Below are 13016 nucleotides of genomic sequence, written 5' to 3' on the forward strand. Positions count from 1 at the left end.
GATGAACTGCCACAGATGTCCACAAAATAGTTACTACTGCTTGATTAGGTGTCGGTTAAATTATAGTTATAGCAGAAGAAGAGATGACGTACTGTTAGTAGTAGATGTGGATAAGAAATAGCTGTACTGGTTTGCAGATTCTTCAAGGTTGAAAAGTTATGTAATGTAAAAAAAAAAGAAAAAAAAAAAAGAAAAAGATTCCACACCATATGCTTCTTTTCAGAGAACTGCAGTGCCAAATCAGTCACATTTCTTTTCACAAATTGTTCGTTATTGAGCGCACGCTATTTTACATCCCACACTGTCCCATTGAAGTAGTATTTTCATATCTACAGAACCTATGCAGATGTAGATTATAGTAGAAATAGACAGTATGAGTTTACACAATGTTATTTTGTCTTTTAATTGTAAAATATTGGTCTTCTGCTCAGTACACAAACAAAATTACACTTCAGTCGTCATTCAGTTGGTCTGGATATTATTTATATTGTTCTGTTTAGGATATTGCTTGTGACAAAAATGGCCGTTTAGGTTCATGGTTTTGATGAATTAACCAGAAACAACAGTTTTCTGTTTTTCTGTATAACTGTACCTCAGTGCATTTATGAGTGAAACTGGATCCGGTCTCTACTGGACGCATGTCGTTGGCACAAACTTGGCATGAGTCACAAATGAAGTGACCTTACTCATCTAAATGCAGACAGGTTAAGAGTGATCTGCTGAATTCCAAACTAAATCGAGAAAGAACCAAAAGTGATAACCGTTTTTGTCAAGGCTTTCAGCAGTGGGTTTAGTTCATGGTTGGTGCCTATGTCTGGGGTGTCTGAACAGCATGGAGGCACAAATAGAGTTATGTCTTTGACAAGTGAAAGAGACGATCACACATCTCATCTTATCAACTATAAAAGCAGCGGTGTGGTGTATTTGCAATGCGTAGATGGACTGGGGTGACTCTTTATAGAGGGAAACTTGTACTCTAAGTGTTCGTGGTCGTGCATATTTTGAAATACACAGTAGACCAAAATACTTGTAAACACTGTACTGTCTATCTAGTATAATAAATAAATGAATATGCAGTTGAAGCTTGAAGCATGCAGTTAAAGATTTTAGTATAGATATTTAAACCTTTTTTGTTTTTGTTTACAATGATTGAGGAGTAGTGTTCTATTAAAAGCCAACAATTTAGTCAATCACCACAGTTTCAATTAAAATATAATGCAATAGTTTGGTTGCCTTCATCACTTTTACTGTTTGATAAGGTTGCATTCAATTAATCTGGTTATGTTTACGCATAACAATATTGCCAACGTAAAGTAATTACATAAACTGATCCCCCAGTAATACTTCTGTTTACATGACTATTCCGACAGTATTGTGGAAATTAATTGGCTTTTGTTGTTTGATTGTTTGTTTTTCTCAAACAAATAATTTGTTTACTGTCCCACAACTATCACAATTAACTCAAACAGATTTAAAAATTATTCTGCACCATTTTTTGCCAGACTGTTTACCGCAGCCTAGAAACTGTATTGTGTCTGACTACATGGGATGTTACAGATAGCTGTTTGCGAACCTCTAAAATCAATTTGTGCCCAAGTAATGTTAATTGTGGGATCCGTTCATTCACACAGACAATTTTGATCTCTTTAGCACTGCTATAATAGAGGCAGTACGGTGCCAGAGTCACTTGACCAGCAGGTTTCTACTTTCTCATTTGACCAGCTTAGCGAAACAGATCCTATTTTGGCCATCTTGGAAATGGCTCCTGCTTTCACAACAGCCGTTGTACCACCTACCATGAGGGGGAGGAAGTGTCAAGCAGAGACAACACATGCGACCGAGAGGGAATACAATCAGACACATATCAAGCGATACAGTGTAAAAGTAACAGGTGAAAGATTTCATTCGTGCGGTGAAAGAAAATAAGCCTATCTGTCTTAATTTACATAAAGCTGCTTTTTCATAAGGAGAGAGTCCTCAGTCACTCCATGATATGCAGTGTTATCTGGAGCTGTGAAAAGACTGATGTGAGCGGTAGAGAGACTAGACCGTGAAACAACCGACCCATCTAATTGTTTGATAATTTGCACAATTTCTGTTGCTTGCTAGTGTGTAGCAAAGTATCCCCAAGATAAAATAGATCCAGTAATAAAGGCAACAACTGAAAATATTCGAACAAAGGAAGCAAAATATACAACAGTACATTGGAGAATGTGTACAGTGGGTGCAACCAGTTACATATAATCTCATTTACAGCAACAAAATTAGGTTTTTTAAAATATTTATGAGTCTTTTAAAACCAATAACTTTACTTTTACTTAAGAATTTATTTTTTCTCGAGTACTGTGTTTTGCTATATTTCAAGTCGCAATAAAAAGTCAGTCACATGAATGAGTCTGTGGAAAATCATCAGTCAGCAACTACTAATGGTTTGCCTACATGCAGGAAGGCAGTGCTCCATGTCAGAGTCGAGAAACACTCGGCCGATCAGTTCTGGTTCTGTAAAAGATGCGATCTTTGAGTGCTGAGAGCATGCGGCAGCAGAGGCATAAAACCATAAAACTATATGCAAGATGGGCCGTTTCCAAAAGACTAATTGGTCTGTACAGAAAGTCACAGAAACACATTTTTATTAACACTGGTCCTGTTTTAACAGATTGCGCCAGTTGTTTTACCTTGTAGCCTTTTCAGTTTCCCCATAAGCATTGTGTTTATGATGTATTTCTGGATGACAGAGCCCATCGGTATATAGAGGTGGTCTGATCGTCGTGGCAGAGTTTTGTTCAATCTCCATGTTTTATTTCATATGCAAGTTTAGCTTGGCTTCAATCCTCATGTTAGGCACCATCATATCTCAGACGCTGTATATAAATCAGCTGCCCATGCTTGATTGCTGAGCCCGCTGCTCTCAAAGCTCACAAAACATGAATCAGTTCTCAGAAGACACAGGGAGAGTAGAACAGAAATGCAGGACAATATTGATTCTCGTTATTGATCTTTTAAATAGGCTATTTAGGCTGTCATGACTTATCATCAGATATTTTAGAAGCTCACATCCTAGTTGTTGGCAAAAGGTTGTGTTGCTTCATGACACTTCGAAAATTAAATTGGTGATACATAATGAACTGGCACGATAAGACGTTGTGTTGTGCAGTCTATGCTATTTAAATGGTGGATTTATTCTGCATGTCTGACTGCTGGTAAAATATTTATTCTGTTAACTTTATAGTGCAAAATTTCACAGACTGAACTATGTATATATACACTTTATATGCACTTTATGTTCTGGTCTAAAGGTGACCTTTATTTAATAGGTCATCCATAACACATTATTATCACCCTATATTCAGAAATGTTACCACACGATGAACACAGACATGGATGTGAACTCACATTCATTTATTCTCTGTATTTCAAGCGTCTCTCTGTGAATGTAAAAAATAAGAATGGCAATACTCTTAGGTAGAAAATTGCATCAACCCCTGGACAGGCTCAGGAAGGGCATCACTTTGTAATAACCCCTAGTATGACACTGGATCAAAAGACAGCTTAGGCAAAAAAAGGGTAGAAGTCAAGCTGGTGACTGATTGGCCAATTGGTCACAGTGGGGTAATGACACTAACATCTTGGTGAGCAGGTGCTCAGTGCCAAGCTCTCCATTATCTACTCTAAGGTCATTACCATGCCATTACTCATTTACTCAGCAAAATGGAAATGAATCCTCAGGAATTAGCTGCCGTGGCCTCAGACAACCTGAACCTTAAAGTCCTCTTCAGTATCTCATTTAACACAGAGTATAAAGGTGTTGCTGGGAGTTAAAGCCTCTGAGTGTTGCTTCTGTTTGAGCATTATTGTACGTTCTGCACAGTGCTGATGCTGCTTTCATCTTTCTCCATTTATTTTTACATCCACACTGTCGCTCAAGCCAATGACATAAACTTGAACTCTTGCTGCACTAAATTTCTCCCAAGTTTGGGTTTAGGATATTATGGCTTCACAAGGCCTGGATGATATGGCAGAAATCTCAGAATATGAGGAGGCTGCTCTGTCAAATTATTCTTAAAACTGTGATGCTCATGCTGCTGCTTCTGGTGGGGGGAGTTGCTTTGATCATAAACTCTGACTTGCATTTAAGATCGTCCTCATCTACTGTCTGCTCTTGTCAGTATAAATGTTAATTTTTTTGTTATGTCTCTGCACCGGGGACAGCTGTGGCCAGAGGCATTATGTTTTTTTGGGTTGTTCATCCATCCCATTCTCGGGAATGCCTCGAGGGAATCTCTTCAAGTTCGACACGAATGTTCGCTCGGACTTGAGGATAAACTGAAACAAAGGTCAAGGTCACTGTGACCTCCCAAAACATTTATTGGCCATAACTCAAGAATTCATGCACTTATTATGACAAAATTCTGCACAAGTATTTAATAAGATAAATTATGAAAGGATGACATTTGTTATCCAAAAGGTCAAAGTTCAGTAAGTTCACTATTTATCGCTATAACTCTGAGGCCAAAGCTGAAATCATTACCATATTTAACATTTGATCAGATACTGGATCGGTGATACTAATCCTGGTTGCCCACCTTGAAACTATGGTGATTGTATCGATCTTCTACACTGCCGGATTGAAGCTGTGTGCAAAGAGAATGTGTAGCTCCTTTGCAGTAACGTCCAAGCATGTAAGTACATGCAAGGATTTAGACTTTAGGTTTCTGTCCATTAGCCTACACATTTACAAGTCATCCCTACATACAATATATGAGTCTGGAAAGACTCATAGACTAGCTGTTTTTGTGTTTTTGTATACCCTACCTTCGTGGATGATATTTATGTGTTTTATACTCTTTGTTTTCTGACCTAGTAGTAATGTCGTTGTTAGGAATCTAACAATGCCAGTAATCTGTCAGTCAGTATACTTATATAGACCTCCATCTCACTTATTGATTTGGATTTTATTTAATTTTGACTGCTCTCATCCTGGATTTATCAGTCTTCAAGTCTGTCTTTAATGACCACAGCCTCATCTAAGTAACTAAAGGTCCAGCATGGAGGATTTATAGGATATACTGGCAGGTATGAAATCTAATGTTTAGATTTCAGTTTTCATTAGTGTATATTACCTGAAAACAAGAATCGTCGTGTTTCGATTGTTGTAGACTTAGCCCTTTACATCTACAGAGGTCCTCTTTCATGATGCACCGCCATCTTCCTATAGTATCCCAGAACACCAAACCAAACACTGGCTCCAAGAGGAAGCCTTTTGTGTTTGAGCGGCTTTGTAGGTTTTCCTATACATTTAAAACAAGAAGCTGAAGCGAGACGTATTCAGTTGGTTACAGTCCGAAGTCTGACCGCTATATACCACTAAATCCTATACACGGGTCCTTTAACTGTCCTTAATTCTTTTTTGTTGCCATCATGTTAATGCTTTAAGTCAATTCAGCATCTACTGTTATTGGTAACAGTATTTTCCTAGGCAGTCTAACCACTAGTTGCATTCTATCCTACACACCAGAATCCCTTCTTACCAAAACCAAAAGCTTTTCTTGACTGTCTATTAGATTCTCTGAAAACCATCATGAATTGTACACGTATGAATTGTATGCGTAGATATGGCAACAGCAGTATCTTCTTGTAACTCAGAACTCACATTAAAGCACCTTTTTGTAGCTCTTACTTCACACTTTGTATCAATAAATAAATCACATGCTTTGCTTTTGACCCAGTAGCTCAATCTACCAACAAACTCCCTCTTAGACATTTGCTGATGATTTTCTTGTTTTTTTTTTTCATCAGTAAAGTTGACATTATCCAAAAGCAAAAATTCTAGCACTTTGACTTAAATGATATCAACGATTTGAAGTCCTATTTTTACCTTAGAAGACATACTGTCATTGCTATATTGAAACCCAGTGACTGACGTTGTGGTACAGTGGAGGGCTTTCACACTATAGACTGTCTGTTTCCTAGCAACTTGCCAGTTTCCACGGCATTGTTTTAAAGAGCTTCAGGGGGAAAGATGGTCACAATTTTATGTGTTACCTTTGAGATGTCAGGTGCCCAAGCAATTTCCAACAGGAGACTCCCTCAACCCCAACACAAATTAATAGTAATTTTCTTTGCATCAAGGGGATCATCATCGTTTTGCATTACAATAGAATATGTCAATCAAAAAGTTACTCTCCTGAAAGAAAAATGTCCATCGTGAGTCCACAGACACCCCTGCCTTTTATAAGAACATTCAGTTTCAAGAAATGTATGTTTGCTTGGTATTGTGCCAAAAGATTTCCTTTGTTAACTCTTGGAACCTGACATACATACTTCCTTATCTCGTCATCCTAACTGAATTGTTCTTACAGTATTTGTTGCAGTGAGTTGTCATGCATATCAAATAAAAACACACACCTCGACCTTTCCAACAATGGAAAGGTCCCGGTATTCCAGTTTTGGAATTACAGCAGATCTCGGGGCTGACATTACATTCCACTCTGTATGCATTGATGCAAACTATTTGGTCAGAAGATGAGTATAGGTCATCCATGCACAAGTGGATATTTCTTAGTCTGTGAAATGTTTGAGCCATAGAGTATGTTTATGGGAAGATCTCTGCTGCCAGCATTGTATAGTTAAATATACATATATATCTTTGTAAAATATAAATATTTTAAGATCTAGATAGCTTAGGCTGCTTAAAAAAAAAAAAGATAACCAAGATATACGACCAGCTCTAATAATGACCAAGGTAAGAGCTTGAAAGTAAAGGTAGTGGAATTACCCTGAACAGCCTAGGGCTCAGGGGGTTAATTGATAAAATTAAAATTACTGATGACTGAACTCTAAATTAAAATTAAATTAAAACACCCCTCTTTGCTTAAAGCTGTCTAATCGCTATTTTTAAATAAACCCACTGTGCAGTATCTGCCCAGCAGATATGCTGAGCGCATTTAGCGGCTTCTCTGAGGAGTAGGCAGAGACTGAAAAAAATGGGAAAAAAAACGAGGGTGAACGTTGCGTGAACTGTCAGGACACCTGAAACCTGACTTCAGATAAAATGCTAAAATTGCTCCGTAGCTTCTGAATGTGTAACTACACAGTTGTTTGGTGCTTACGTGTTTGTTTAACAACTGTATGAAATGAAAATATGTCAGTGTTGTGTTTACAGCAAAAAAAATGTGTTTCTGAGGAAAGTAATTCACTTGTGTAACCAACAGTAATAGAAAAGAAGACCCACATTGTGGATTGGTGCAGTTTTCTTTCTTGGCTTCCTGTTGGCATGACCAGTGGTTTTGGTTAGTCAAGTTAGGTTGGGTTACCTCTATGTGTGCTGTTTTTTTACATCTGCTCCAAGAGGTCTTGAGCTCTCCTCAAATGGATTTTTGCACTGTGAAAAGATGCTTTTGGTGAACATTCATGAGCAACACTAATACAAGAAGCCAAAGATTTGAAAATAGTTCTGCCGAAGGAACATCGGCATCCTCAAAGGACATCGGAATGAAAGTGCTCCACTGCTTTTTAGATGGGGGAGAAAGTAAAAGCATACAGTGTTTGGTACAAGAGCGCTTGCTGATAGAGAGGCTTTCAGAAGAACACAATGCGTGTATACGTGTGCGCGGGGTTCCATGCACGTGTTTGTGTTCGAATGCAGAGATGAAAGTTATACATAATGCATCATGCTACAAAGGGCAGCACTCACTCGGATATCATGAGTCAAAGTGAAATTACCTGCACTCACACACTGCCCCCCGCTCTTATCAGAGAACGGTAATGATTTCAAGGTGAAGCTGGTCAGTGGTGTACATGATAATATATTTAGGCAGACCACTGTTGTGAACCATCTGTAGGTCCCACTCAGATCCCCGCAATTCAGGTAAGCAGCTGGAGAGCTACAGATGGCTGCGGTACCGGAGGAAAAGTGCGGGGTCACGGGGATGAAGAAAGACTTGCTTCTTCTATTATCTGTTGATCCTTGTGAAGTAAAAAGCTGATTGTTGCTGCACCTTTGGAACTCCCATGGGTGCGCTGCATCTAATCTTTATTATAGATGAAACGGCACAGACCTGGATATTCCTTCTTTTAAAATTCAGCACTCTGGCGAAGAAAGCTTTTGAAAGTATTGGCTTTAATGAATACATTCTAAACCACACTGAGTTATTGCTGTGAACCTTGATGTCATGTTGCTTTGTATAAGTCTGATTGCGCTGTTCATAGGGTTCAAGCCAGTGTGAAGAGCTGTGTATGAAACAGTGTGATAGGAGCAGCTCAGCAGGGTTAGCGTTAATGCTCCAGATGGCTCTCTAACATAGCCAGACAGCGCATTTCGTCTTCACTTTGGCTTTGTGGACTTTCTCTCTTGCCTTGTTCTGTTGAAACTGGAAAAGTCTCATTAGGAGTGTATTTACATATTTTTTTTTCTTCTTTTTATTGCTTCACTGTGCACGGCTAAGCTAATGAATAAATGTGATCTGAAGGGAAGCTTTTTTTTTTTTTTCTTCCCTTTCTTCCTGTTTTTTTTTTTCACACAAAAACAATCGGAGTACTGAGGAGAGACCCAGACACTACACCCTTATCATTGGCACTTGCCACTTTTGACGTCATCAGCATTTCCCATGCCTGCCAATACTCATTCATGCACATAAAGGAGAATGACTCAGCTTAAAAATTTGTATATTATTCCTGCCGTCCCCCCGCCAGTCAGATCAATAGCAGTATCAGTTCTCTCAGAAACTGGAGAGCTAATGCTTAAAGGTGATGTCACCAGCATAAAGCACAGAGCTGCTCAGCAGACAAAGAAAGAAATTGGATTTTATGAGCAGTAAGTGAGTTTCTTTCCTCAGATTTTTGACTATAATGTGTTTTATATTCCTGATCACAGCACTCCGTCAGTAATGACTGAGCGGTCTTTGGTCACTGCTGCAAAATGTCAGTGGAGGAACACCGCATAGTTGAGTTTCGCTTACCTCTACGGAAACTAAAGGTGCTCCCAGAAAACACTTACATTAAAAGTGTTCAGATTAGTTCATTAGATGGCTGCAACACATTTACCTTCTTGCTCATTTTACCTTTGAATGTTCATAATTGATATACTCTCGGACTTGCTTTAAATCTAAGCTAAAGTATGTACAGTTGTCCTCAAATTTATTCATACCCTCACATTAAAGAAATAACTTGAAATTGACCAAAGTAATAATAAATAAAAAATTTAATGAAAATTATGACATTGCTTTTGAATTGTGGTTCAACAAAAAAAATACATAAATACAAATAATAACAAAAAAAGGAAATATATATATATAAAATAAAATGAAAAAAGAAGCATGATGGGACCTGTGAACTAATATTTAGTTGAACAGCCCTTTGAGTCAATCACTGCAATCAAGTGTTTTCTGTAACTCTCAACCAGACTTCTGCACCTGTTGACAGGTATTTTGATTTTGGCCCACTGCTCATCAGCAAAGTGCTCTAATTTGTCTGGGACAGTTTTGTTTTTTTTGTTTTTTTAAATTATTCTTTTCAACCACAATTCAAAAGCAATTGTCGTATTTCATTAATTATAATTTTGCAAATTTTTATTTATTATTACTTTTTTCAGTTTCTAGTTATTTGAGGGACTTTTGTGAATTTTGCCTTTTCTTTAATGGGAGGGTATGAATACATTTGAGGACGACTGTATGCTATGCACTGCCTTTCAACCTTAAACACTCAACCGCCCTACCCTCATTCATGTATTTCTTTAGTTGTCATTTAACTTGTTTTTATCCCTATTCTTTACTAAACACCTTCATATTTTTTTGTGCATTTTCTTCTTTGTTTTTAATGCATTGTGTGAAGCACCATAAATTGCCCTTCCATATAAAGTGCACTTTGAGAACGTGCTTGAAAGTTATGCAGCAGAGTGATCATTTTGCACTCCGTTGCATAGTGCATGTATGTAATGAATTTCATGTGAAACTCTTTTGAGAATTGCACTTCATATAATAATGTGGAGAACCTGTGAGGGTCCTTCATGAGATTGCACCCTTTTTACCTCATCAGAGCACCGGGGCGACACGCGTAACCCATAACCTATGGTTCACTGTCTTCACAATTTGTCGGCGTCTTCAGCGGGGCCTGTGCCTTTACCTTCTGCCGTTTCAGTATGTGTTACTGGATATATTTGATGCTAAGCTCCATTAAGTCTTACACCATTCCAGCTTTATTCATTGGTTAAGCCATATTCACATTGACAGTGACACAGCTTTCCTCTTTCCAGGCGACTGGTTGTCTTTTTTAGTTTACAATAACAAAACTTGCTCGAGGCATTGCTCTGTGTAGTAGCAGCAGCCTGTGGTTTTTTGTGCACTTAAGTGTATACTGACCCCTTTTAAACATAAATGTATAACAAGCGCTACACTTGTGCAATTATAAAGACCACGTATCAACGGACGTGTCCCCTTTCGTTGCACCCCTGTTGTTATTTTGGAAGGTAGTCCAGACGACAGAGAAGTTATCTGTGTCACACATAAACATGTCACCTGAAAGGCACTAGTGGAAGTAGCCTGCCTCTCCACTTCATCCCACATGAGTGAAATAATAATTTGAGCCCTTGTAGGTGAAGATAAGTGCGACTGGTATCAAAATACTAGAAAATTCCTTGTGAAGAATGTTGTTGGGTCGAACAAAAAATAAGAAAGTGCCGGCTTTGTTTTCATTGATCCTACTCTCGTCTTTAATATTACATGTATTTTTTTCAACTTGTAAACGCAAGTAACAGCCAGATTTCGAGGTATAGTCAATGGGATTACTTCAGCACACATTTTGTGAAATGTAATGCCTATCCCCTCACAGTGTGCTAGCTGTCCATTCTTTGTGTGCTGAAAAAATATCTGGCGTTCATACACAGCCCTGGCTCTGTAAATAGGAAACAAACAGTGACTCGCACTGATCCACACAGCACTATTTCAGAGTGTCCTGTGCATGTTTGAGGTCATGCAGGCTTGTGCTTGTGCAGAGGACAGGGGCAAAGATAGGGGGGATGGGAGAGAAGGATGGGAAGTCTTGCACATGCTAACTATCCAAATGAAGTAGCTCAATGCTAACAATCTTCCTTCCACCTTTATTTAAGAAGACATTTTTCTCTTTTCCTTTCAGACCAGTGCACTGTGACCAGATCCTATCTGTTCCTCCACAAGTTCTGGTTCTTCAGCACCATCTACTACTTTGGTAACTGGGCCTTTATTGGGGTAAGTTCAAGGATCTCGATTTCAAGTAGAGTGAGAATTGGAATGTTGATTGCAGAATTTGGAGGAAGATAACTGAAACGGGTTAAATTTAGCTCTCTCTTTTTTTTTTTGGCAAAGATTATAGATAACCGGTGCCTTTAGTTATTCTGTGTCTCTTCAACCATGAAACATTTACAGCAACAACATCTATAAAACATTTGATTGAGTTCAAAAGCATTTTAAGAGAATCTTCTTCAGTGGGAGAGCTTTCTACTCTGAAGAGGCTACTGAGAGCTGCACATGCCGCACATCTCCCTCAGCAAAATATTTAATAGCCTTCCTCTCCGGTTGCTCTTCCTGCATTCTATCGATCAAATGGTCCTCATGAAATATTTCCTAATGAGGGTTTTTTACTTATTATTTTCAGGCCTTCCTCATTGGCCTGGTGGTGTCCTGCTGCCGAGGGAAGAAGTCTGTGATTGAAGGTGAGGTGGAGGCCGATGACTCAGACCTGAGCGATGACGAATACGTGCACTGAAAAATCACTTTGGATGAGTTTGTAGATACTGTAACCATAACTTGAAGGGACTAGAAAGTACAACGTCGTCAACAAATGAACACCTGTCAGTGATTTGTCTTAATTTAATGTATTTGTTTTGAGGAGTTACTGTCGTGGACTCCAGCCTCTTTTTTTTTCTTTTTTTTTTGGAGACCTCCCTCTAATGAAAGCCCACAGACTGATTGTTGTGTCTTTCTCAGTCAATACTGCTGATAACTTTGGGATTGTGGGAGTGTCCTTCAACTCAATTCTACATGGAGAATTCACTTCTCAACACTTTAAAACTGACAGAAATTGGTCATTTTTCAGGAGGCACACTTATTGCGGCAGACAGAGTCATATCCTGTTCCAGAACTTTACATCCTCTACGGACTTTCTAGACCCTTTAACTTCATGGCAACACCTAGACTTGGCTTTAGTATACCTTTTTAAGATACGGTACCAATTAAGCATACACAAAATGTTCCTGACAAGCTAATTGGTATGAAAATAATGATTCCTAAATGCTGACAGCAGTGACACTTTAAACGTCTGTTTTTGCTTGTTTTTGTCTGAGGTTAAATATAGTGCTAGTGGTTTTGCTGCATCTTTCCCTACATTTTTGCTATTTGCGGTCGTAACTGTTACTGAACTTACATACCTGCACTGTTGGTGAAATGTAAAAGGACCAGTTGTGTTTGCAAGTCTTCAGTTGTTCATGGTTTTTAATAATGTGTTCAACAGCTTTTCTCCTTCTGTGTTGGAAGAAAAAAACGAGAAAAGACAGAAATAATCCAACATATGGATGTGATTTTCGTTTTAATTTAAGATTACTTCTCATTTTTTTGTCTGTGCTCTAGGGTTTATCTACAGCAGGCTTGTGACATAGAACTGCTAATGGCACACTTTCATTTTATTTCAGCGTATTTTGCTGTTTGTGTCAAATGAATACAAACTGACCATTTAATTTGGAAACCAAATGTTTGTGCCTCATGAATGTACAATACCATGACGGGCACACGCCCCTGTATATGCTAGCCTAAATTACCCTGACAGAAATCAGTTTGACTCTCTGGAGTTTTGTTTTTGCTTTGAAATGTCGGTCTGGTTACCTTAATTGAGAATCAGTGAAGGAAGCAGCTGCAAATGCAGTGAGGTGACGATGATGATGACGGAAGCGTCGTCACGTGCAGTTTGTTTGACAAATTTGCTGTTGTGAAAGTTGTGTCAGTATTGAATGATACCTGTATTTAAAGAAATAAAATCATTTTAAACACAAA

The 13016-nt window shown here is 38.4% G+C and overlaps 1 protein-coding gene across 1 annotated transcript in view; it reads left to right on the forward strand.

The window, feature by feature from the left end:
• lmbrd1 (LMBR1 domain containing 1) overlaps positions 1–13016 on the forward strand; it is a 58674-nt gene extending 45658 nt beyond the window's left edge. The window contains exons 15-16 of the mRNA XM_008278741.1: positions 11128–11219; positions 11626–13016. Of these exons, the coding sequence (XP_008276963.1) occupies positions 11128–11219; positions 11626–11736 (203 nt within the window). The 3' untranslated portion in view covers positions 11737–13016. The remainder of the gene's footprint in view (positions 1–11127; positions 11220–11625) is intronic.

This window comes from Stegastes partitus, unplaced genomic scaffold (assembly GCF_000690725.1).
Source record: "Stegastes partitus isolate 25-593 unplaced genomic scaffold, Stegastes_partitus-1.0.2 Scaffold131, whole genome shotgun sequence".
Classification (NCBI taxonomy): Eukaryota; Metazoa; Chordata; class Actinopteri; family Pomacentridae; genus Stegastes; species Stegastes partitus.